We start from the raw sequence: 22,634 nt of genomic DNA on the forward strand, positions 1-22,634 counted from the left end.
ATACCTATTAAACATGATGTCTTTAATTAAAAGCTATTTAGTGTTAGACCCCTTTTTCATCATAAGTATTAATTTGATTAATGCTTATCTTAAATATTTTTCCAATAAATATCTAATTAGAGATATACCTCACTTTTTATAAATTAAACTTAATTTGATTGATGTGTATTTAATTTGTTTTACAAGTAAAAGCTACATAGGTTATATCTCGAGTTTTCTTTATTAAATGTTAATTTGACTAAAGTAAATATAAATGTGTTTTTAATATAATTTGCTTAGTTGAACTCGAAATACAAAGTTGTATGCTTAGATGTTTATGTATACTTTTTTTTTTCAAATTAAATGTTTCATTTGCATAAAATGTACTTGAATGTTTATAAATAAAATTAGACTTATGATTTGATTAATTCCAACTAAGGGTATTTCTCTTAAATATCATTAGATTGTTTTCTCAACTAAAATAAATGAAGCATGTAGCTCTTGTCTTTTCTGTTATAATCCAAATCTCTCGATAGCTGTACCTTTTCAACCGTAGTTCTTTGCATTCGCATGATCTTAGAATCGAGTCTTATCTTTTGTACGTTCTTTTAAAGATTTTCTTATATTTTGTTGTATTATTTTTAGTTGTACTTGTTTGTTTGCTTGTATGTTTGTGCTGGTGATTGCTTCGAGTAGATCCTTAGAAGGATCGCTGTTCGAAAGATTTGAAGATTAGGAGTTCCAAGAGAGCAAGAGCTGAAGGGAAGTAAGAGTAACTTTTCTTTGGCGAAAGGCAAATGTCCCTAACCACCCTTCTATCTATGCTTATTTTACAAGAATACCATGTATTAATTGGAACATGGAGAGACCACTCATGAAAACAGTACAACCATAAGACGAACGGGCTCTGGTCTTGGCTAATTAATTAAAGACTCTAGTTTGTGATAGTCTTACTGAAAGGGCAAGAGGGACGGATAGGTTGTGCGATGGCTTGTCCAGTCAAGGGGTATATACACCACTTGGGGGAGGGTTCATCCCCTTATGAGGAAACCTTGGCGGGTTATCACTTATTAGGGAATTTTTGTAAAGGCCTCTTAGCGTCCCTATGCAGTCACACATCAGTAGTGTGATGAGTGCCTGATCAGCATGGCATGGTTGGATCTAAATTTCTCTTGAACTTTTACGCGACTTACGGTGAAAGTGTACAACCTCTGCGACTTATGTTCTTGTTGTAGCATGTACAGGTGAAAGTGTACAACCTCTGCGACTTATGTTCTTGTTGTAGCATGCCTGTACAGAGTAACATGGAGGCAAAAAAAAAGGTCTCATAGTAAGATAAAATGTTACAAGTACACAAGAAACTTCTCACTTAGCTGCAGTGCTACAATCAACCTCATGACCTTTTGCTTGTACGATGCCTGCATATATATGTACTCAATAATTTTCCTATACGTTCTCTGGCGTGTTGTTAGGCTGCGTGCTGGAGGTGGCCTGGATGACGTTGCGCTTGCCACGCTCAGAGCGGCAGTTCTCGGCAAACTTGAGGCTGGCACTGTGGAGCCCCTTGCTCTTCTCCTCCTCGTTCCACTCGGAGCTGTAGTAGTGCTCCTCAACGGCGCCGGCGTTGGCCGGGAAGAGCATGGATCCCCACTGGGGGAAGTGCACGAACACCACGGGCAGCGTGCACGCCATGATCATGATGCCCATGTACTCCAGGCCCATGCCCGTGGAGTACTTGGATGAGGTGAAGAAAAGCAGCTGGGTCAGTCCTGCACCGAAGTTGCCGCCGGCGCCGGTCATGCCGGAGATGATGCCAAGGGAGCGGCGGGAGATGAAAGGGGTGACACCAAAAATGGCGCCACAGGCGGCCTGAGCGCAGAATGAGAAGAGCACCATGGCGGTGATTGAGGCAGGGAGTGTGGTAGCGCGGCCAAGCCAAAGGCAGAAGGCGCCGCCTGCGGTCTGGAGGATCCAGATGTTCCAAAGGCGGGCACGCATGCCCCAGTAGCGCGCACCAACATCGGAGAGGATCCCACCCAGGGGCCTTGCCACGATGTTAGCCATGCCGAAGCAGGCGGCGATGATGCCGGCAACTCGAAGGTCCAGGTTGAAGTGGTCGAAGTAGTACTCAGCGATGACGTTGTCGGTGGTGAGCTCGACGCCCATGCAGTAGCCGTAGAGCAGGACGAAGATCCATGTCCGGTAGTTGGTGATAGCGTACCACATAACCTTGGAGAACTTGTCCTTGTTGGCATCGCCCTTCTTCTGGAGGCTACGGAGGTTGCCATCGGGGAGGTCTTGCCCCATGGTGAGCACAAGGATTCCCATCACGATGTGCAGTGACCCAGGCACGAAGTAGGCGAGACGCCACGCCGTGAAGGGTGTGGCGCCGCACTTGCGGATGATGTCATAGACGAGTGGCATGATGAGCTGCGTGGCGCCGCCGCCCATGTTTCCCCAGCCGGCGGCCAACCCATTGACGGTACCGATGATCTTGCTATTGAACATGGTGCTCATCCAGTACTGGCACGACACGAACGTCGCTAGAGAGAAGCCGATTAGGAACCTGACGACGATGTAGCCTGCGGCGTCGTCGATGATGGCCATGCAAAAGACAGTGGGCGCGGCGAGCATGATGAGGAACGCGCAGCCGTAGCGCGGGCCGAGGAGGTCACACACGGCACCCATGGCGAGACGGGAGAAGATGGAGCCGGAGACGGAGGCCACGCCGGCGTTGCCGATGTCGGCCTTGGTGAGGTTGAGGTTGTCGCGGATGATGGGGACCAGCGGCGCCGCGGCGAAGGTGGAGACGAAGCAGGTGAAGAAGGAGATCCACGAGAGGTGGAAGGTGCGCATGTGCGGGTTGGCGAAGGAGAAGAGCCTGATGGTCTTGGCCTTGTGCTCCGAGTCCACCGGCAGGTCGAACTTGCTCGCCGCCGTGGCATCCTCCGTCGAGAAGGCGAACGTCGGCTCGCGCCCGGTCATGCCGTGGAGCGAGCTCCCCGGCGCGCCGCGCTCCCCGTCCGCCATAGCCTAATTCAAGCTAGCTTCTTGAGCTTGCTTGCTGTTGTTGATGAGTGGTTGGTGTTCGCAAATGCTGGTGCTTGGTTGGAGCTTTTTCGGGTTGCATCTGCGGAGTATATATAGCGAGCCGGGGAGTTGACATTTTGGGCATCTTGGTCACGACGCTGGCGCCTGAGAACTCGTGCCAGGCCGTCGACATGAGGGGTCATCGAGTTGCTGAATTAACAAGGTGAATTATTGGACCTGACGGGATGAGTGAAGGATTATTGGAGTTTGATGTACTCAGCGCTGGAAGAGGAAAGGGATTCCTCGGCGCCGCATCACCGGAACTGGAATGGCCCTGGCCTCATCCCGTGGGATCGGCCAAGGATCAGAATCTTCTGCTGGGGGGCCAACTGGCTGCGTGTCCAGAATCGGTTCTTAGATTTTTAGCAGCTGCTGACCTGCTGCAGAAAAAAAATGGCCATACCTGCCAGCTGCCGCAAGCCCTTGTTTCTTTTTCAGCTGGTCGACGACGACGACGACTGAAACTTGCCCAAGTTTCATTCACACTGTAAACACCAGCAACTGTCAGCTCACAAGCCTTGTTTTCTGATAGTAATCAAAACTGTGTTCAGACTTCAGACATTGCTGTGTTGTAACTTTCGGCTCAGGTAATAAATCGATCTCGGCCACTTGTGTTAAAATTGAGCTCGTTTAAATTTTTTTTGAAGGAACGGGCACGACATTGTGCCTATTTCATTGATAAAGCAGGAGGATCTTAAAATTTATCCATGCCGTTTTGCAGCTGCAAGGTTCAAATCTGTGGCTACTGGGCTTAACGAACCTTCAGACCCTAATCATGCATGCTAGTGGAACGAACCGTCTAATAATTCAGTACTTGATCCCTGCTAATTAAATATCTGATGAAGCGTTGCTTAATTAATTCCTTATCTGATTATTGATATGTTAAGCTTCAGATGACCAATAAAGGCCAGTATGTAGCTTGCTTGCTAGGGAAATTAAAGAAAGAGGCAGCTGAAGGCTGACGCGCTGCGCGTTTACTGCTGGGCCGACTTCTTGTTCCGTTCGAGTTAACCTAGCTAGCTGCTTCATCTTTCGCAGCAATCGAACGCCCAGAGATGGATAGACGAACACCATTCACATCATCTGACGCATACGCGCGCTTTGCATTGGTCGATCACCGGTCTGTCGACGACTTTTATCCAAATTGCAAAATACTTATTGCAGATTTTCATACATACTCCTACATATATAATTCTGTCAACGATGACGACCCTAACAGAGATCGACATCGATCTATCACATGCATAATTCTGACCCAAATGCTCCAATCAAGTTGCATCGTGTGTTCGCTGCCTGTGAATAATCAGGAAATGTACAGTAAGTTTATTTTCACATGTCATTTTTGAAACTATTTTGTTGGTACATGAAAATTCCTGCAACTCGGTATTTCTTGTGTGTTTCAGCTTTGAATTGTGATAAATATAAATAGATAGGGATAGGCACTAGGTGAGTGGTATCTGACCCTTTGAACTTATCAGGTTTGTTGCAATTTATAAGATAAGCTAGAGCTAGCTATGATAAATACTGTGTCGAAGTGCATGCGTGATTACTTATTGTCAACAAGTTGGCATGTCGCTAGCTAGCAGTTGCTTTCAAGGGCATTTGACTCTACCAATTAAACGATGTAATGTACATGCATGTTTCACAAATTTATTTTAGAAGTTGTGTTACATATGATGCATCCAATTTGGTTCGTCCAAGTTCTGCAAACTTGGTTGACAGATATGTGCACCTTTTCCATACTTACAAGTTGGCTGTACAGTACAGTCAGACGTTCATATTGTCAACACGGCACCCTCTTTTTTGATAAAGAAAGCTTTATTAATTTTAAAGAACATTACATAGAGATGATACAAAGTCTTGAACACAATAATTCTAACCTCTTTCTTGTATTAATTAAAAGATGGAAGCATGCAGCAATGGTATAGAATACCGGCACCGTTAGGGAACGTTGAAAGGGTGGCTTTTGGCTTTTCAATGGAGCGGGAGGGGTGTACTCTCCAAGCATTTTAGGGTATGTTCAACAGTTTAGACGTCTGTAAGTCACATATAGATAGTGAAACCGACAGCTTGTACAATGATTTATCTTTTAAGTTGTCTGCAAGTTATTTAATTCATTCAAATCAAGGTGATTAGGGATAAATATGATCTATGTATGCCATTTTGTTGCTTCTTCACTCAATGCAATGCATGCTTCCTGAGGCAATCAAGAAAGAAGCTTCTCCCCTTTATGATATTACGCCAAAACTTGCAGGTTGAAGCATGCTAGGGAGGCAGGATTGGTGATGTGAGACAGGATCTTATCGATCAAATCCACCGGAAGCTGCAGCATCACGCCATCATCCATGATCCTTTTCTGCAAAGAAAAGACAGGCATCGATTTTGTTTAAAACACAACCAGAAGGAGACCAGCTCCAAATGAACTCAAAAGAGTTCAGGCAACTGATTTCCTTATTTTTACCTCAAAGAAAATTTGTTCTCTTAGATGTACTATAAGCAATAGAAAGAACCACAGAAACTTTGGCAGCATAGCAAAACAACGGATTTGGATTCACCCCAAAATAATCTTGTAGAGTTCTTGCAGCAGAGAGTTCTGTCTCCAGATTTGCTATTGTCTTACCTAAAGTCCTGCAAGAAGCCAGCTCAACTGCAATTAGAAACAATTTCGTAGAAGCTTCCCTGAATCAAATCAAAGAGAGAAAAAAATTACTTTTTGTATACTGCAATTAGAAACAATTTCGTTATACTACAGTCTCCAGCCATAAGCTTAGACTCTTTCCCTCTTCTTTCATTTGGTATAGCTACCTCTTTCCCTCTTCTTTCATTTGGTATAGCTACCTCACTTGCTTCAGGCAATGTCCACATCCTGGAGAGATCTCACCCGCATCCGCTCCCCGCAAAATGTAGAAGTGAGCTCACCAGAAGACCACGGATCTCACCCGCATCCATCCTACGAATACTCGGGACTATGCAGAACGAGCCACCAATATACTCGAATCTGAACATCCTATCGGGCACCGGATTGATTGATTGGTTACCTGTTCGTGAAGAGCAGGCCGAGGCAGAAGCTCCCGACGCAGAGCAGCAGCACCCAGCTCCTAGCCACGCAATCTGCGCCCCCTCCCTTCCTCCAACTCATGGCCGCCGCCGCACTACTGGTCGTCCTCCTCCTCTGAGTCTCAGCTCCCGCGGCAAGAGGCGTGGCGCGGCGGCGGCCCAGGTATCCGGCCTCGCCTCCCGTCGGCGTCCCATGCGGAGGGAGGGGAGCCAGAGGAGGCGTGGCGCGGCGGCGGCTCAGCTATCCGGCCTCGCCTCCCGTCAGCCTCCCGCGCGGAGGGAGGGGAGCTGGAGGGGAATCGGTTGGAGCAGCACGGGTTGATTTTCGCACTCGATCCGGAGGTACGCGGATGGATCGTACAACGGGGCGTGGAGGTCGTTGCCGGGTGTTGGAGCACGAGCCCGCGTCATCGTCTCGCGAGACGACGGCGCCCGTCGCTTGGCTCAGACGAGGACCTTTTTGCAAATACGCCGACTCCCAGACGGCTCACAGATAAACGTGCCCTTGTAGTACACGCCAGCTTGCTGCATTCCCGGAAGCTGGGAGCTGAAAATGTCTCACACTCACGTCCAAAACACAATGAGTTTGACGGTGTTGACACCGGCAATCAGATATTCAGGTCCCGTTTGGTTCACCCCGCTTATTTTTAGCACCCGTCACATCAAATATTTAGATACTAATTAGGAGTAATAAACGTAGACTATTACAAAATGACAGCACATAAAGCGAGGGTAGACGGCGAGACGAATTTATTTAGCCTAATTAGTCCATGATTTGACAATGTGTTGCTACAGTAAACATTTGCTAATGATGGATTAATTAGGCTTAATATGTTCATCTTGCCGTTTAGCCTCCACTTGTGTAATGGATTTTGTAAATAGTCTACGTTTAATACTTCTAATTAGTATCTAAACATTCGATGTGACACGTGCTAAAAATAAGCAAAGGGAACCAAACGCCTCCACAGATCAGGCAGGCTCGAAATCCTTTTCTTTGATTGGGCTGGGCCAAGGTTTATGTGAGCGGGGACGTGTGTAGCAAGAACACATGTCTATTTTCCCTGTGAGGCTCAGGTAGGCCCATGTAGCGGAAAGGCGCAACTGAGCCGTTGTCCAGGCGCAATTGAGAGAGGGGAGAAATAGAGATGCACCCATTGTGTGGGCCTTCCAAAAGCCCAGCACAGTACCCAGTAATAGCTTCGTCATCTCTCAAAAAGATTCTAACTCGAGGAGGAGGAGGAGGAAGATCACGTCACATCTGACAGACCATGGAGACATTGTAACCTGTATGCAGTTTTATTTTGTAAGGACCCTGTATGCAAGCAGTTAGGACGACCGAATATAATGGCATCATGCTTATACATTGGAATACAGGTATGCTCAGTCGGATTTTGGATGAGGTACGTGTCAGTGTTTAAACCTGATAACCTATCGAGGGAAGTGTCGGTTCGTCGAGATCAGGAACTCGAAGGTAAATGTAGACACAATTTAGATAGGTTTGGGCTGCTGAATAGCGTAATACCCTACGTCCCGTGTGTTGGTTGGATTGAATTGCCTTGGAAGAGATCCCTACCTCACCTTATATTGTCGGGGACAGGGTTACAGGTCGGTTGATTACAAGAAAACTAGTCGGATTCGACTAGACGAGTTCTACCCTTATTGCTACGAGTACTTTTCCTAATCCTCAACTAGTTCCTATCTTTCCATGTAGACTACGCCGTCTTGCGCTATAGTCTCCATGTCAGATTCGTCTTGGTATTCAGCCCCATATTTAGGACTGTCCAAACCTTCTGGTGGGCCCATAGATGTATTTACAGCAAGCCCCCGAGTACTTTTTAGTCAAACGAAGTAGTTCCGAGTACTTTTGTGGTCTTTACCGACTAGTTTTGGTGCTCTTCGAGTACTTCGTCTGGTTGAATCTTCAAAGGTACCCAAAAACTACCATGCTGCTAGAATGTAATCAAGCCTCCTTTAACTTAGTGTTGTATCCTTCAACTTTGAATTTCATATGGAAGTGCGACGAAAGTTGCACTCCATATAGAGTAGCCCCCGAGCATTAGGTTGAATCAAAGAATCAAGCTGAGGGTCAATCTGTAATTTGCATCACTTTCTCCTTAAAGCTCAGAAAAAACTTTTTGTCGATAGACATGTGGCACACAACCCCCGAGACTTTAGCCGACTAGTTTGGTGGGCAAAAGAGTCAACCTTTGGTCAATGTGACCATCTATGAAAGGAAATCTTATCTCTTAAAAAAATAAAGGTAACTACCAATTCAGGTGCCCCGAAATCTACGGATCCCTAAAACCAAAATCCCTTTATTTGTATCCGTTGTTACCGCACCACTGTGATAAATAACGGAGGAAGTTATCCCTTCCATTTCACCTTTGCCAGTTGCCTTTCCAATCTCCATACTGTAGCTGTAGTGCCGCCGCTATCTAATCTCCGAGCACTAGCGCCCCCCAACCACTTAGCCCCCGAGTGTATGTGACAGAAGAAAGTCGTGACATCAAGGATGCGGAGGAAGTGTAACGTCCTGGAAAAATTCACCAAGTTAAATCACTCGCTAAAAATTATTTCCAAAATTTTTTCACCGTTTGAGCTCGCAAATCCCATCTTCCTGGCGATTCTACTGTCTCGGCACCAAAGCCAACCACCGTCCATTTTCTTTCTTTTTCACCTGTGCGCCACGCCTCGTTGCCAGCCCGATCGCTTCCGCAAATCTCCGCCGACCACCCTCCATTTTCTCCCTTTTCCTCTCCGCAAGTCACACCGCGTGCCAGTTGGAAGACCGCCGCACCCGTGCTCGTGACCACTTCCGCAATCGCCACCGTCTCTCTCACTCTCTCTCTTTTCTTCTCCTTTTTTCCATCTCTCTTTTTCCCTTTTCTTTTTTTCCTTTTCCTTCTCTCTTCCTTTTTTCTTCCCTTTTTCCGCTTCCTCCTTCTCCCGCACGCGCCTGCCCCAGTACGCCACCGCGCCCTCCTGTCGCACCACCACGCACGCATGCCCCCGCCGCCCTGCCGCACGCCACCATCCCAGCCTCATTGCCCGCGCGCCCTGCACCTTGGCCCGCACCATACCACAGCGCCCAGCGTGCCACGCGCCTCGCGTCGCGAACCTGACCGTGCATTCGCTCGCTCTTGCACCCGACCCCGCCTCTGCCTGTGCTTGGGCCCACTCTTCGCCGCACACGCACGCCACCGCTCCCCGCTGCCGCATGCCCCTAGCCCCGATCTCACCTTGGTGCCCGTGCCCAACCCCGCCACGCCACGCACGCACCTCGCCACCGCTCCTGCCACCGGCGCGCTGCCCGCCGCCAAATCGCCGCGCCGCCCAACGTCTGGTCTCCGCACCGCACGGCACAGCGCCGCCCTGTGCTCCGCCCTTGTGCCTCGCCTTGTGCCCGAGCATCCCGGCCGCCATTAGTGCCGCCTCCCTGTGCGCTGCCCGTTGGCCGCCCCCTCCCTCTTTCCTCTGGCCTATAAAAGGCCCTCCACTCCACCACCAAGCCTTGGCCATCTCTCTCCCCCTTCTGTGCTCCCAGCACTGTCGTCCTGTACCGCCACCGCCGCATCCTGCCGCCATCGTGGAGCTTCCCCTCCAAGCTGCCTAGCCCAAGGTGAGAAGGGGAATGGAACCCCCTCACTCCCCTCTCCTTTTCCCCCACTCCCCGGCTGCTGCCGCGCTTTGGGACGCCGGCGCCTATGTGGCTAGGCCGTCGCCCATGCCCGGCCATCCCCCTCCTCTGTTTCTATCTCGTGAGGAAGAAAGGCAGTTTTGCCTTTTGTCCCTCCCCTTATTCCTTTGTACACCGAGACCCTCCCCCGTCTCTTTTCTTTTTTCATTAGGAGCCCTCCCTCTCTCAAAGATAATTACAAAAAGGTCCTTGGACTCTTTAAAACCAACCCGTAATCACCTTCTTGGCGACATTTTATGCACCAAATTTTCTCCTATGAACCCCAAATTCGACCACTCCATTCTTAAACATATTCCCATCGGGTCATATACCATTTCCCTAAAAACACTCTTCCTTCCTCTATTTTATTGTTCACTCCCTCTCTCCGAGCTCAATGGGTAAAACTTTATTTTCTTTTATTTATTGTGTGCTCGCTCGTGTGTGCCTTAGATCGCGGAGTGACCGAGGAGGAGGAGCCCAAAGAGGAGCTTGAAAGCCAGTACTGCGAGCTGGAGCCCGAGGACCTATACCGCGAGCAGGAACTCCCGGAAGGCTTTGAGGACGGCATGTCCAATCTCACCCTTTGATGCATATTTATCCTAGTTTTATAGACACAACCTATTGACCATTTTTATAAAGTGCGTATTGTTTTACCGCTTAAAACCCGGTTGGATAGCCACCTCTTGATTGCTATGACTATTCCTTGATGACCTAGAATTATCTCTGAATATGATATGCTCTGTTTAGAAGATAATTGCTGCTAGAATGCTTATGAATTGATTACTTTCTTTACTATAACTCCATCATGAATACAATGTTTTGCCAAAGATAAATGCGTGAGTGTTTTGGTGAAAATAAATGGGGTTTTGGTGAAAGATAAAAGAGGATGTTTAGATTAGACGGATGAGTGTTTCTTGTGTAAAATGCCAAATTGGCCTCGTACCTTAGTGGTTGAGCAGGTTGGGAGATATCCGTCTTGTCTTGGTTATGAACCAAGTTGATGTGTCATCTTGCCTAACCCAATTTATTGTGCAACCACTCGACCTTTGTATGCAGCAAAGGCTTAGCATAAATCCCACTAGCTAGTCTGTTAACCATCAGGAGAGCTGGTGAGCAACGGGAGACCATGGAGAAGGAGTAAGCACGTGTGGCTTAGGTCCCGGTTAAGACCTTGTTGGTAGGTCATCGGCCCCTTGGTTGCTTCCGTGTTGGCTAGTCAGGTCTTAGCTAAGGTGGGTAATGGCTTTGATTGGATCCGCGCTGACACTAAGGTGTTCGTGTTGCAGTACCCTACTTTATGGGTAAAGTGTACACCTCTGCAGAGATAAAACCTATTCGAATAGCCGTGTCCACGGTGTTGGATAAGTTATGGTTTAGGCACATAACTAGCTTTTGGGAGATGGATAATTTTTATGGTGTGTGTTGGATTTTGGAAGTGTCTGGTAGTTGTGCCGTAGGCTACCGCGGACAGGGAGTCTGGTAGCATTAAAATTTAGATCCTTTGTGTAGGATCAACCCCACTCAAATATTCGGTTACTAAATAAATGCTTTGTGAAAACCTTTTTAAAGTGAACCCTTGCATGTGTTAAAAACCTAGCTTTACTGCAAACGAACCTTAGCCTTATCCTTGTTATGACTTGTGCATATTCTTATTTTTACCCCCTCCGTGGGTGTGGTTGGACTTGTTGAGTACTTTTGTACTCACCCTTATTTTGTTGCTATAGAGGAAGACCCATACTTCGTTGCTGAGGACATCGAGTAGGTGGTCGCTTCCGCACCTAATGTTGCCTGTGGCGTTGGTCCTTTGCAGGATGCTTTCGCTGGCGTGTAGTTCCGAGTGCTGTCTAGCGTTCATCTGGACAGTAGATTGGATTGTTACCATTGTTTATTTACTTATCATTTTGGTGTGGCTTCCGCGCCCGCTCCCTTGGGAGTTGTACGGTTCTTGAACCATCTGTTGAATAAATGTGTTATTAGCCTCCTGGGATTGATATTTGTATCACATTTAATCTCTGCTTATGTGGGGACGCTTCAGGAAGGCTGCCGCTGTCAAGGGGGAAAAGAAGAAGAAAGGATCTGGTAAGGAAAAAGATCTTCAGTTGCCAGCGTCCAAGTACGGGAAAATCAATCAGACCGCGCTGCCAACTCCTGCTTGCGCTTGGAAGCGGTCATCCTTGAAAGAGGAGGAGATCAAGATGCTTGTGGTTGCCAATTTCATCGAGCGTGGTCTTGCACTGCCAACTTTTGACTTTTTTTGTGGTCTTCTGGATTGCTATAAGTTGGAGCTCGTTCATCTAAATCCCAATAGAATTCTCCACACTGCCATATTTGTGCATTTCTGCAAAGCTTTTCTACCCACTTCCAGTTTTTCCGAAATTTTTCTATGTAAAGCCGCAACTAATGAGGGATCACACTCAAGTAGTCGGATACAACTGATGAGGGATCACACTCAAGTAGTTGGAGGAGCTGGTATCCAGATGTGGGAGAAACTCAGCAACCTGCATCTAGATTATGAGTTGATAGACTCCAATGCTGGGTGGAAGGCAAAATGATGCTATATTGGCAATCATGATCCTACCCGAACTGATAGGACATTGCCCCTTTTGGAACAACCAATGGCTTGATGAGCCAACACATGGGAATTGTGTCCAACTACCCGATCTCATTGATAGAATAGCCAAGCTGAAGCAAGAAGGACTCATTGGAGTTGGAGTAGCCTTCAGTTTTTTGAAGCGACAAATCCAGTCCTTGTAGCAGCGATGTCATTGGGGTTATGAGTATACTGGTGTCAATGATCCATCCAAACTTTCTCCTGATGAGCTCACCATGAAATTATGGTGAGACTGAAGCGGATGTTCAAAAATGTGGGCGATATCCCTACTATTGTGCGAAAATTCAACGCCGCCAACCCACAAAAGCGTGTAAGTACCCATGGCCATAGCCCCCGACTACTTATTTGAAGTTGTTGGGTTTGCCAACTTGTCTTTCTTTGTAGAAAGATGTCAGCTTGTACTTTTCTGCTCCTCCTCCTCCTCCCGGATCGGAAGATACTTGTGAAGTTGCTCCTCGCATGCATACGACGGAGAGCGCTAAGAGTGATGACGACCAAGAGGAGAAAGTACTTGAGTCCTCTAGCGGCACTAGCTCTGATGCTGTAGATGAAGTCAGGGCTCAGCCGTCTACTAAGGCTGGGTCTTCCTCCGGAATATGGAAACACTCAGTTGCAGATGAGCTTGAAGCTGCGATTCCTCCACCACCGAAGAAGAAGTGATCCGTTATTGCAAAACAGGTCATGAAGAAGTCTGTCACCGCAGAAGATGTGCCGCCTATAGTAATTACTTATGAGGAAGGACAAGATCCTAAGGATCGTATATTCCCAATAGGCGATTCCAATAGCACCACCGTGTCTACTCAAGATGACATTGGTGGTTTGCAGGCACTCAAATGCAACCGAGGCGGAGAATGCAGCTGCTGTGGCCGCTCAAAACAAGTCACCAATCAAAATTGAGGATGATCCAGAGCCTCAAAATGTCACTAAGGGTGATCCTCCGGTGATGAAACCCGCTGGCGCAGATACAACTCGAGCAGAAGAGGCGGAGCTCAAAGCTGGCCAAGATCCTATTATGGATGTGCAGGCCGCGCCGAAAGCACCTTCTCCAGCTGTCAAGCTGCTGCGGTTGTTTGGAGAACCCACACTAAAGCTGAGGAGATCGTCAAGGTAATCTTTTATGCCCTTTCTGAGTATACTAATTGCAACTCAAAATCAACTTGTTGTGTCGCTAAAACTTTGTCTTATGAAGGAAATCCTCTGATATGGACCTTGGAGGGCCTAGCTTGAGGTCCGTGACCGATGGCGATGGCCCTTCAGTCCAGGATGCTGCCGCGGCCGAAGAAAATCTGTAGCCAGAGGAACACCCCGTGACAATCTAGGTGTCGTATCATTTGTAGTAGTGTTGATACGAGATGTCATATCATCATTGACTGAGGTTGTAGTGCCAGCCCCCGAGAAACAAGTACTTGAAAAGGTGATGGCTGCTTTTGTTACAACGACCAATGTTGATATCTTAACCTCTGAGCATCAAGTACCCGAGGAGGTGCCAGCTGTTGTGGACGTGGCGACTATTTCTACAACCCTTGAGCAACCAATTGCTAGTGAAGCGACGACTACCTCTTGCACCGTGGTTGCAGATGTAGCCCCCGAGCCAGAGATAAAAGTCGAGGCGGTGACAACTCTTGATGCCATGACCGTCAATGCATCTTCCCAGGCGGGGATGTCAACAAGGCTTGAGATGGTCCCTCATGCGAGCGCGGAAGCTGAGACTAGCACTGATAGGAATATGACTTTGGAGGACATCCAGCTGATTGATGATCCACTACTAAACCCAGAGATGATAGCTACTATCATGGAGATGCACCGTCATCTTGACACTTATGCGGAGGTGAGTTGAATTTTCCTTGCTTTGTTGGCATGATCACTGGCACCCATGTGTTTAACACGAGTACTGATTTTTGAATTCTAGATCTTGATCAATCGCTCCCGTCGCAAGTCAGAGATGCTCGAGGGGTATGGTGATACCAAACTCTGTGCTAAAGTATTGGAGAAGGAGCTTGCCAAGGAGAAATTGTACACCTCCCGCTTGATGATGAAGCACGATAGTACAAGGGCGGCCTTCTAGAGCCGGATTCAAGACCTGGAGGATGAAATGGATCATCTTGTTGCTCGCAATAAGTCTCTCAATTAGAAAATTGAAGGTAGTCTCCTCTCCTTTGATGTTTTTTGACTACTAATTGTCTAACGATCTTGCTGATCCCGTGCTAATGTTGTACAGAATATAAGAAATTGGAACTAGAGCTTCAAACATCAATCACCGATTGGAAGAATGCATTCTACCAGGTGACAGATCAACACGATAAGCTGGTGCATCATGTTGAGAAGTTGGAGCATGATCTGGAGAAGGAGACGCGGATGCGCGAGGATGGCGAGGTTGATCTGGTCAATGCCATGAAGACCATCTGAGAGCGCGAAGCAAAGCTGGAAACTTCCAAACTCGCTCTAAAGGAGATATCTGAAGCGGCCGAGCCAATAGCAGATATGGTGGAGCATCTAGTTGAGGGTGTGGAGTCTCGTCCGCTACCTGAAGTACTCAAGGACGTGCTAGAGAAATTCATCGGCTTTATTCAGAAGATGGCGAAGTCTTTCTCCAAGCAACTGTTGAGCTTCATCAAGTCTTTCTATCATCAAGCTGATCTGGCTCCTGTTGCAGAGGGTATAGTAGAGGATTGTTCGGATAAACTCTTTCAGGACTACTTGTAGGAGATGGACCCCATTGCAGAAGAAGTAGCCAATCATCAGGTCCTTGAGTAGTTCTGTATTAAAGCAAACATTAGTTCTGTATTGAAAACATGATACGAATGCTTTGTAATGTAAATATTTCTAAGTCTTGTTGCAATCTCTGCTACTTTCGACTTATTGTTTTTTAGTGCATCTTACAATCTTCCCTGATATTTGCTTGTACGGTAGATGTAAGTGTCTGCGCACAAGGCTTCTTTGATAAGTCTCATCAGATACACGATGTAGAGTACTTAAGACACGCCTCCTTTTGTGGAGCCCGAGCACTCAAGGTATCTAGGTAGTAGACCACTGGGCAAGTAATCTCTTCAAGTGATTAGAGCCTATCATTACAACTTCTCTGAGTTGTATCGATGTTATGCTCTGGAAAGCTTAAAGCTACAGTCTTATTTATACAAGCCATGATTTAGGCTAAATAGCCTAATGAGTAGTTTGTCAAGTGATTAGGTAACCTCTGAAGAAGTGTTGACTCATCTTTGCAAGCTGCATTGGATAGAGTTGTCCAATAAGTTGTCGCTTTACTAGCTGCAAACTTGATTTTGCAAGCCGCGATTGGACAGTTTTGTCTTAGTAAGGTTGAATAACCTTTTTGTGAACCGCAAACTTGCTTCTGCAAGCTGTGATTGGGTGATTCTGTCCAATGAGTTGAATAACCCATTGAGATTTTGCAGACTTGTTAATACAAGCCGTATTTGGGTGATTTTTTCCTAGGGAGCTTTTATAACTCGTTGGAGTTTTGCAGATTTATTATTACAAGCCGCAATTGGGCGATTTTACTCAGGGAGCTGAATAGCTCTACGAACTTGCTTCTGCAAGCCACAGTAAGGTAGAAATAAGTAGTCGAATTACGACAAAAAATATGTCTGCTTTATTAAATTGTAAATCTACAACTAGGGCCGATGGCCAATTTGCCTGAATATGCAAATCTAAATTAGGGATAAAATCGACATAGTTGCTTGATGTTCCACGAGTTGTCGACATCTTCACCAGAGAGATGTTGGAGCCTATATGACCTAGGTCCAATGACCTTGGAGACGACGAACGGTCCCTCCATGGTGAGTTTAACTTGTGTAGTCCATTGGTATCTTGGATACGCTTGAGAACCATATCGCCTATATTGAATGAACATTCTTTGACGTTGTGATCATGATAGCGGCGGATTTCTTCAAGGTACCTTGCAGACTGGACGAGTGCTGCACAATGAGCTTCTTCGAGGCTGTCTAAATCTAGATGCCTTGTTTCTTCTGCTACACCTTCCTCGTACGGCTCAACCTTTGGGGATTTCCAGATGACGTCGGCAGGTAGGTTAACTTCGAATCCTGTAGGCTTGCACGACTGGGTACGGAGTCCCCAGAGGACATTGGGTAGTTCTTTGAGCCACTTTCCTCCTTTCGTGTTTTTGATATCATGCAGCCTTTTCATGAGAGCCTCCAGTATAATCCCATTAGCGCGCTCAACCTAGCCATTGGCCTGTGGATGAGTGACAAAGATGTACCGGATGTCGATCCTACTGTTCTCGCAATATTCCCAAAACTCATGATTGTTGAAGTTGGACCCCAGGTCTGTGATAATGCAATTGGGGAAGCTGTTGCGGTGGACAATTTCGTCAAGGAACTTGAGTACTCTGTTTGCTTTGGGGCAGGTTACTGGTTTCACCTCGATCCACTTGGTAAACTTGTCCATTGCCACTAGTACTCGGTTGAATCCTCCAGGAAGGGTAGGGAGTGGGCCAATAATGTCGAGCCCCTAGCATGCGAAGGGCCAAGAGGGTGGTATGGTGATCATTTTGTATGCAGGGACGTGTTGTTGCTTGGCAAAATATTGGCATCCTTGGCATCGGCGGACTAGTTCCTCGGCGTCAACGAGAGCTGTAGGCTAATAGAACCCTACTTTGAAAGCTTTTCCCACGATCATGCGTGAAGACGAATGATTGCTGCAAATGTCTTTAAGGATCTCCTCTAGTATGTTCTTGCCATCTTGCCGTATGATGCACTTCAAGAGTACTTATGACGTTGTGCCTCTTCTGTAAAGCTTGTCTCCAACTAAAACATAGTTCTTGTTGCGTTGTAAGACTTTCTCGATCTCTATTTTGTCTGAAGGTAACTTGTGCTCTTTGATGTAGTCAATGAAGAGAGGTCTCCGGTCTACGTCGATCATCATAACCTCTCGATCTGGTGCGGTAGGGCCTCGATAAGTGATTGTTGATGGTGCCGGCTCCGATATGGATGGCTTGTGTAGGTCATGGATGAAAACCCCTGTTAGAACTTGAGCACGAGTAGATCCAAGCTTGCATAGGATGTCTACGGCAACATTGTTATCGCGAACTACATGGTGGAACTCCAGACTAGAGAACTTGTTCTCTATCTTGCGTACTTTTAGGCAATATGCATCTGTGTTCTCCTTGTGCAGATCCCACTTGTTATTGACTTGATTGATCACCACCAGTGAGTTGTTGTAGACCAACAATCACTTGATTCCTAACGAGATTGCAAGAAGGAGCCCATGCCAAAGTGTTTCGTATTCATCTTGATTGTTGGATACTTCCTAGAAAATTTGCAGGATGTATTTGAGTTGTTCACCTTTGGGAGATATCAAGAGTACTCCTGCGCTAGTGCCCTCGAGCTTGAATGATCCATTGAAATACATGACCCAATGCTTTGGGTGCTCTGACGGCATTGGTAGTTGATTCTCTCGCCACTCTGCCATGAAATCAACTAGGGCCTGGGACATGATTACAGTCCTCAACTTGAATTCCAGGGACAATGCTCCGAGTTCTACAACCCACTCAGATATTCTTCCTGTTGCATCCCGATTGTGGAGAATTTCTAAGAGGGAAATCTATGACGACGGAGATATTGTGCTCCTGTAAGTAGTGTTGTAGCATTCGCGAGGTGAGTATAGCAATTTTTGGACCAACGAGTATCTGGCCTTGGAATCTGACAACACCTCGCTGACGAAGTAAACAGGCCTCTATACTTTGTATACATGGCCTGGTTCTAGTCTTTCAACCACGATCGCCGTGCTGACGACATTGGTAGTCGCGGCGATGTACAACAGCAAGTCTTCATTGGGGTTTGGCACCATGAGGATTATAGGTTTTGATAGGAAGTCCTTTAATTGTTGTAGGGCTTGATCTGCCACTTCGGTCCACTAAAATTTGTCTTGCCGCTTGAGTAGTTTGAAGAAGGGTAGGCCTCTTTCTCCAATCCTTGAGATGAATTTATTGAGGGCCGCCATGCATCCAGTCAGCATCTGGACATCCTTGATACCTGATGGGGCATGCATATCGGTGATGGTAGAAATCTTCTCGGGGGTAGCTTCAATATCTCGGTGACTACTGATGAACCCGAGTAGTTTTCTGGAGGGCACGTCGAAGATGCACTTTGTCGGGTTGAGCTTCCACCGAAATTCTCGCAGACTTGTGAAGATTTTTTCTAGATCCGCAATCAGGTTGTTGGGATTTCTGGTCTTTACAACCACATCATCCACGTAAAACTCTACGTTGCGGTGTAGCTGCTTTTGAAAGCACTCCTGGTGTCGGATTTACTAGCCCGACAGTCCACCAGGAGGTCACCCAAATGATTGATAAGTGGCGCCTGCGTTCTTCAACCCGAAAGACATTGTTGTGTAGCAAAAAACTCCATAGGGGGTGATGAACGTGGTCTTGATATGATCTTCCTCTTTGATAGCTCTTTGGTGATACCCCGAGTAGCAATCGAGGAAACAGAGGAGGGCGTATCCAGCTGTGAGTCGATAACTTGATCAATCCTCGGGAGCCCGAAGGGGTCCTTTGACTATGTTTGTTGAGGTCTGTGTAGTCAACACACATCCTCTACTCATTGTTGTTTTTCTTTCGCACCAGGACGGGATTGGCAAGCCATTTTGGATGATAGACTTCTTTTATGAAGCCAACCACGAGTAGTTTGGCCAGTTCTTTCTTGATGGCTTCCCTTCTGTCTTGGGCAAATCATTGTAGGCGTTGCTGTTTAGGTGTAGCTTTTGGTTCACGTTGAGTGAGTGCTGGATCAACTCCCTGGGCATCCTCGGCATGTCCGCCGGTTTCCATGTGAAGATATCTCGGTTGGCCCAGAGGAAACTAACGAGCGCACTTTCCTATTTAGGATCCAGCCTTGTGCCAATCAGTGATGTCTTGGAGCTATTACCAGTCTCAAGGTTAATGGTTTTGACGTCTACTTCACTTGCCGACTTGACCTTGGTTGTCCTGATTTCTTTTCTAGAATCTCGAGCTCTGACGGGAACAGATTCTTGGATGCGGTGAAGACTTGCATCATTTTGTTTGGTACTTGGGTTGTTGCTGCTAGCTCCATGGCTTCTATGTTGCAGTCATACGACCTTTTCAAGTCTCCACACAGGGAGAACACTCCTCTGGGTCCTGACATCTTGAGTACTAAGTACACGTAGTGCAGGATGGCCATGAATTTGGCTAATGTTGGTCTTCTGAGGATGGCGTGGTACGATGTTTCAAAATCCGCTACCTCAAACGGGATGTATTTTGTCAGGTATTGCTGTTTGGTCCCAAAGGTAACTTGCAAAACCATCTATCCAAGGGGTACAGCCGCGTGGCTCAGGACGATCCCATAGAATGGAGAGTTCATTGGGGGTAAGCATATCAGTGATGTCAAGGCCCATCTTCTTCAGTGTCTTGGCGAATAGTACATTGAGATCCCTACTGCCATCGAAGAGTACTTTAGTAAGTTTGGAGCTAGCGACAACTGTGTCCAGGACGAAAGGATATCGTTCTGGGTCTGAGAAACTAGTCCATTGGTCCTTCCTGGAAAAGTTAATTGGCACCTCGGACCATTTGAGGAACATTGGCGTCGCAGGTTCAATGGATATTATCTCTCGAAGAGCGAGCTTCTAGGACCACTTAGTAGCAGTACCCAGGGTTCCACCGAAGATGACACTGATGGTATTGGATGAGTTCTGAAACTTTCCATTGTCACCATCGTCTTCATCTTCCTTGGCTTTGTCCTTGTCTTTGGTGCTAGATGGCTCTAGTAGGTCTTTCATAACTCTGCGTAGACTAAAAAATCTATTGTGGAGTGCTTGTGGTATGGATGCCATGGGCACTGTTTCTTTAGAAGCTCATTGAATGAGGGCCTATCTTGATTTTTGCCGCCTCCTTTCTTTGATGACAGTGAAATTGCCGTGAAAGTTTTGTTTGGCTTGTGCTTGCGGTTGTGACCTCCCGAGTAATTATTTCGGTTGTCATTGTTAGGGAGATCGTTGCGATTTTTGTCATTGTGTTGGCCATTCTTATGATTGTTGTTGTGCTGACCCTTGTTGCAATTGGATTCGAACTTTTCAATCTCCCTGTCTTCTTCGTCTGCCCACATCTATACCATGATCTTGAGAGATTTGACATCAGCGGGATGTCGTTTGCCGAAGTCGTGGAACATTTGGCGGTGGTGGAGGCTGTTCTGGAAGCAGTCAATAATGTCATGCTCCGTGATATGCACGATTGTGGCTTTCTTGTCGAAAAAGTGACGTAAGTAGGTCTGCAGGGTTTCGACTTCTAGTTGTTTGACCTGGACAAGTCGATCCTGTTGCCAGGACACCGCATTGCCCCTGCGTATTTGTTGGTGAATGCCACCTTGAGGTCTTTCCATGAGTTGATGGAGTTCTTGTCCAACGATTTGAGCCACGTGAGTGACGCCACCTCCACGCATATGGGGAAGTAGATGACTTTGGTGTTGTCGTTTTCCCTAGCTGCTTGTACTGATAGCGAGTAGCATCGGAGCCATTGGTTTGGGTCCTGCTTGCCATCATACTTGGTGATACCCGGAGGTTTGAACTTTTCATGTAGAGTTGTCCTTCTCACACATCTTGAGAAGACGGGGAACCCATCAGTATAATCTCTTAGGTGTTCGACTTCTTGCTCGTGCTTGCGGCGCCATCCGTCAATGATGGTACGGGCGTCGCGGCTAGTGGTGATCTTGTTGCGGAGGTCTTCTACTGGGTGTTTGGGTTCTAGGTTATCCCCACGGTGGCCACGGCCTCCCGAGGGTCCTGCTCGACTACCTTCAGCTCCAGCTTAGCTTGGTCTGATGTCTTCGAGTTGACTTGGTCTAGACGGAGGGCCTCTATGGCTGCTGCAATGTTGACTTCGCTGGGATGCGGTGCGTTGGACTGACTATATTGGATTCTGCTGATCGAGTTGTTCGTACGCGTGTTCTGCCAGTTCAGCCAACTGCCTAGTGTACTTGTTCTGCAACATCGTGCGGGTGATGAGATCAATAGACGTGATGGTGACGAGGGGAGTACGATGGTGATACGTTTGAACTGCTTCAAAGGCGTTATCCAGGTTCAGAATTGGTAGGCCCGCTGCAAGGTGGCGGTGGCGTTCTACTCTTGTAGCATTTCTTACTCGTCGTCGAGTTCTTTGATCCTCTTCTCTGACAACGTTGGCAGTGAGCTCATCCTGCGAGACGTCATTTGGGTGACGCTCGTGTGGCGGGTTTCTATCCCGTTGCTCTTCTTTTTCGTCCTGTTGCCCAGTAATGAGAGCGAAGAGTTCTTGTTTTGGGGAATAGATTCCCGAGCTCGAGGTGATGACCTTCGTGGTGTTGTCTTCCTCGTAGATGGGTGACAAAGAAGTTCCCTCCTTGTACGGGAGAGTGTCGAGGTAAGCAATGAGCCGTGAATCATCATTTTTAGTAAGAGCGAGTGGCTTCATTTTGGGCCAATAGATGAATCTGCCGTGGGGAGTTCATGTGATTACCAGGCCCTGTTGTGGACCTGATAAAGGAGTTTCTTTATCCGGGTCCGAGTAGTAGTCAAAGTTCTTGATCATATCCATATCGGATTGTGATCTGGATAGGGCAGTGTGATAATTAGTGGCTGTGTTGTGAAGTCCGAATGGGAATCGACTCTAGTGGTAATCCGACATGAACAATGGCTTATGCGTCGGCTCGTAAAGGTTAATCCGACTAGCGGAAGAAGTCGAGTTGTACTCGGCCTCGTCCCCCAGCCTTTGACTAGGTTAGAAATTAAAAATTTGCCAAAATTCTCGACGAGATCCTCCAGAGCTTTGGATTGGAGCTTCATGGTTTGCTGCTTCATCTCCAGAGCCGGCACAATATGGAGGCGGAAATTTCCAGCACCGTCTGCGATGCAAACCCAAGAGACGAAGTGGACATCATGCCTACTTCAAACGTGACGATTGGCTTGATGATGACTTGTGCCATTGAGTTCACCAGTGAATTCCCGGCAAGAGCCCCTACCTAGTGCGCCAGCTGTCGGTGTTTAAATCTGGCAACCTATCGAGGGGAGTGCCTGAGATAGTGTTTTAGTTAGTGGGACTCGTCGAGATCAGGAACTCGAAGGTAAACGCAAACACATGATTTATACAGATTCGAACCGCTGAATAGCATAATACCCTACGCCTGTATGTTGGTTGGATTAAATTGTATTAGAAGAGATCCCCACCTTGTTTTATATTATCGGGAGTAGGCTTACGGA

At 47.1% G+C, this 22,634-nt stretch overlaps 2 protein-coding genes across 9 annotated transcripts; both read right to left on the reverse strand.

Moving 5' to 3' along the window:
* Positions 1-1,284: 1,284 nt before the first annotated feature.
* On the reverse strand, positions 1,285-3,074 carry LOC101768698 (high-affinity nitrate transporter 2.1). Its single transcript, XM_004952084.3, has one exon. The coding sequence runs from the start codon at positions 3,007-3,009 to the stop codon at positions 1,426-1,428; it is 1,584 nt and encodes a 527-aa protein (XP_004952141.1). The 5' UTR covers positions 3,010-3,074; the 3' UTR covers positions 1,285-1,425.
* A 1,855-nt stretch (positions 3,075-4,929) lies between these two features.
* On the reverse strand, positions 4,930-6,587 carry LOC101769101. 8 transcript variants are annotated; one of them, XR_001164294.2, is made up of 3 exons: positions 6,108-6,587; positions 5,690-5,748; positions 4,930-5,425 (listed from the first exon to the last, which is right to left on the reverse strand). XR_001164294.2 is itself a non-coding variant. In XM_012846799.2 (3 exons), the coding sequence occupies exons 1-3, from the start codon at positions 6,206-6,208 to the stop codon at positions 5,306-5,308; spliced, it is 294 nt and encodes a 97-aa protein (XP_012702253.1). In that variant the 5' UTR covers positions 6,209-6,587; the 3' UTR covers positions 4,930-5,305. The 8 variants fall into 8 exon arrangements, 2 of the variants coding, with proteins under 2 accessions (XP_012702253.1, XP_004952142.1); XR_002675876.1 differs by having other exon boundaries at positions 5,690-6,019; XR_002675882.1 differs by having other exon boundaries at positions 5,690-5,874; positions 5,908-6,587.
* Between the last annotated feature and the right edge of the window lie 16,047 nt (positions 6,588-22,634).

The sequence above is a fragment of the Setaria italica genome, chromosome I, assembly GCF_000263155.2.
Source record: "Setaria italica strain Yugu1 chromosome I, Setaria_italica_v2.0, whole genome shotgun sequence".
NCBI classification, from domain to species: Eukaryota; Viridiplantae; Streptophyta; class Magnoliopsida; order Poales; family Poaceae; genus Setaria; species Setaria italica.